This window comes from Penaeus japonicus, unplaced genomic scaffold (assembly GCF_977035675.1).
Source record: "Penaeus japonicus unplaced genomic scaffold, GWHDUDI00000001_assembly GWHDUDI00000023, whole genome shotgun sequence".
Lineage (NCBI taxonomy): Eukaryota > Metazoa > Arthropoda > Malacostraca > Decapoda > Penaeidae > Penaeus > Penaeus japonicus.
In genome coordinates, this window is record NW_028234425.1 from 28,922,159 (window position 1) to 28,924,658 (window position 2,500).

General features: G+C 39.9%; 1 protein-coding gene across 1 annotated transcript in view; it reads left to right on the forward strand.

The window, feature by feature from the left end:
• Positions 1-2,500, forward strand: part of LOC122252095 (uncharacterized) — a 46,422-nt gene that overhangs the window by 25,703 nt on the left and 18,219 nt on the right. Inside the window, exons 13-15 of the mRNA XM_043014364.2 lie at positions 216-276; positions 612-703; positions 1,293-1,473. Of these exons, the coding sequence (XP_042870298.2) occupies positions 216-276; positions 612-703; positions 1,293-1,473 (334 nt within the window). The remainder of the gene's footprint in view (positions 1-215; positions 277-611; positions 704-1,292; positions 1,474-2,500) is intronic.

Here is a 2,500-nt window from a genome sequence, read left to right on the forward strand (position 1 = left end):
ATTGCGCTGTTTATGAGAACGTGAATGTTTGTTCCCTTGATAGCGGACTTACATGAGTTTTACATAGCGTAGTAAAATAAGATTCTTCGATTTCATTATTTTTCTGATAACATATTATAATATATGTTTGTATAGTTTGACTTTTTTTTTAGCTTAAGATTTTTTTCTTTCTTTCTTTCTTCTTCTTCTTCCGCTAATTTTCCCTTCGGTTTCAGGGCGCTCCCATGTTCTCCAGTCTCATCCTTGGGCCCAACACTACTTACGTTTACACGGAGAGTAAGTAGATAACTGTAGCATAATATTTTTTTCTATTTTTCTTTGTTTATATATATATATATATATATATATATATATATATATATATATATATATTTGAACACTAGCGTGCATACCTACATAATTATCTACTTACATATGGAAATATATTATAGATGTTTGGATATATTGATATACATTATCCTTGCACAGCAAGCTAGATTTCTAAAATCAAACAGGAATATCCATCTCTCTATCTGGCCATCAGTCCATCTACCTAACTATCTATCTAGCAATTGTTCAAGAACCTAAATGAAGCCAGTGACATTAACCCTTCGACGCCCGGCCATTCACAGACGCCACGGCCTACGTTTGGGAAGTCACGCTCTACTACGAGGACACGGGCGATTTCGAGCTGATCGGCAACGCTTCGAATCTCTTGGGTTGGGTAAGGGTCGTGTTTTGATTAAAGGCACGAAGGAAAATAAAGAAGTGATTGGTGTCTCGATAGGACATGTACACTGGAATATCGGAATGTTAGTGGCACTACCTTACATTGTGGAACTATTTATTTTCGTGCCTTGTAGCAAATGTTGAAATATTTGCCATTATGATCTTTTCTGATCGTGATTTTATCTTTTCTTAAACATAATAAGAAAGGAAACATAAATGAATCCGTAAAGCTCCGAAGAGAAGGATAGTATGACTCAATCGTCATGGAATTAATATTTCTTTTCTTACAGGAACAAGTTACGGTGTTTATGATAGAGCTTGATCTTTAAATAGCTTTTACATTTTCCTCAAATCTAGAAAAAAAATGTCTTTTATTTAATGCAAAATTTGTGATTTGTGAGATATCATGATAATGTCAGTGATTCTCAAACTGAGGATTCTAAGCACAGTGTAAGTTGTCTTTAACTAATACTCAGCGATAGCGGATTCTTTCGGCATTACCGGGCACGACTGAGGATTTTTCTTTAACTAGAAACGTTCCGAATTTAGTACTTGACCTAACCTGACCTCTCGTTTCACCAAAGGTCAACTACACGTCGCTGGTCCACGTGATTCCTCCCGTGAAGCAAGTGTGGACGGCTAATGCCTCCTGCCCTTGCTTTGCCATAAATCTCGGCTTTAATGTGACCATTGATCTGCCGTCTCTGCCCTACCCTCCCTGGACCGCCAATATCACTATCACATATAGCTATGGGACTCTTCAACGTAAGTATTCTTCAGAGCTTTTATTTGTGAAAAAAAAATGTGTGTGTGTGTTCATATCTTGAGGATTTTTGTTTTTTGATTTATTTGAAGGAGAGGAAGGAGAGAGCGAGACAGACAGAGGTCAGGGACAGGGACAGAGATAGAGATAGAGATAGAGATAGAGATAGAGATAGAGAGAGAGAGAGAAAGTGTGTGGGTGTGTGTGTGTTAAGAAAAGTCATTCTCTTTGTAGGACTTCAGTGCTTAAACTCTGAATTGTTTTTTACTCACTCGCCTTTAATCATAGTGAGTCATTTTATCTTTTTTAACACTTTCCTTTCTAAAGTCAAGTATTCCATCTGTGACAATCCGTCTTTCGCTTTGGTTGACTTCACACTATGAAGTCAACCTAATAATCATAGTAATGACACTTACCTATGCAATAAAAATGGTGTCCCTTCATTAATAATCATAATATTGTAAATCACCCCTTTAATGATAATCATTATACTGTCACTCACCTCTGTAATGAAGACCATGATACTATGATTTATCACTGCACAAATGCACTCATCACAATATACCTTAACCCTGCAATATTAATCACAAAATGTATCACGTGTCCACATAAATGTATCACGACCATACGCCAACCGTCTCACGTTCCCTCTCGCCCCTCATACCCCTCTCACGTTCCCTCTCACAAGTCTCACGTTCCCTCTTATCCCTCTCACCCCTCTCACGTTCCCTCTCGCCCCTCATACCCCTCTCACGTTCCCTCTCACAAGTCTCACGTTCCCTCTTATCCCTCTCACGTTCCCTCTTATCCCTCTCACCCCTCTCACGTTCCCTCTCGCCCCTCATACCCCTCTCACGTTCCCTCTTATCCCTCTCACGTTCCCTCTTATCCCTCTCACCCCTCTCACGTTCCCTCTCGCCCCTCATACCCCTCTCACGTTCCCTCTCGCCCCTCATACCCCTCTCACGTTCCCTCTCACAAGTCTCACGTTCCCTCTTATCCCTCTCACGTTCCCTCTTATCCCTCTCA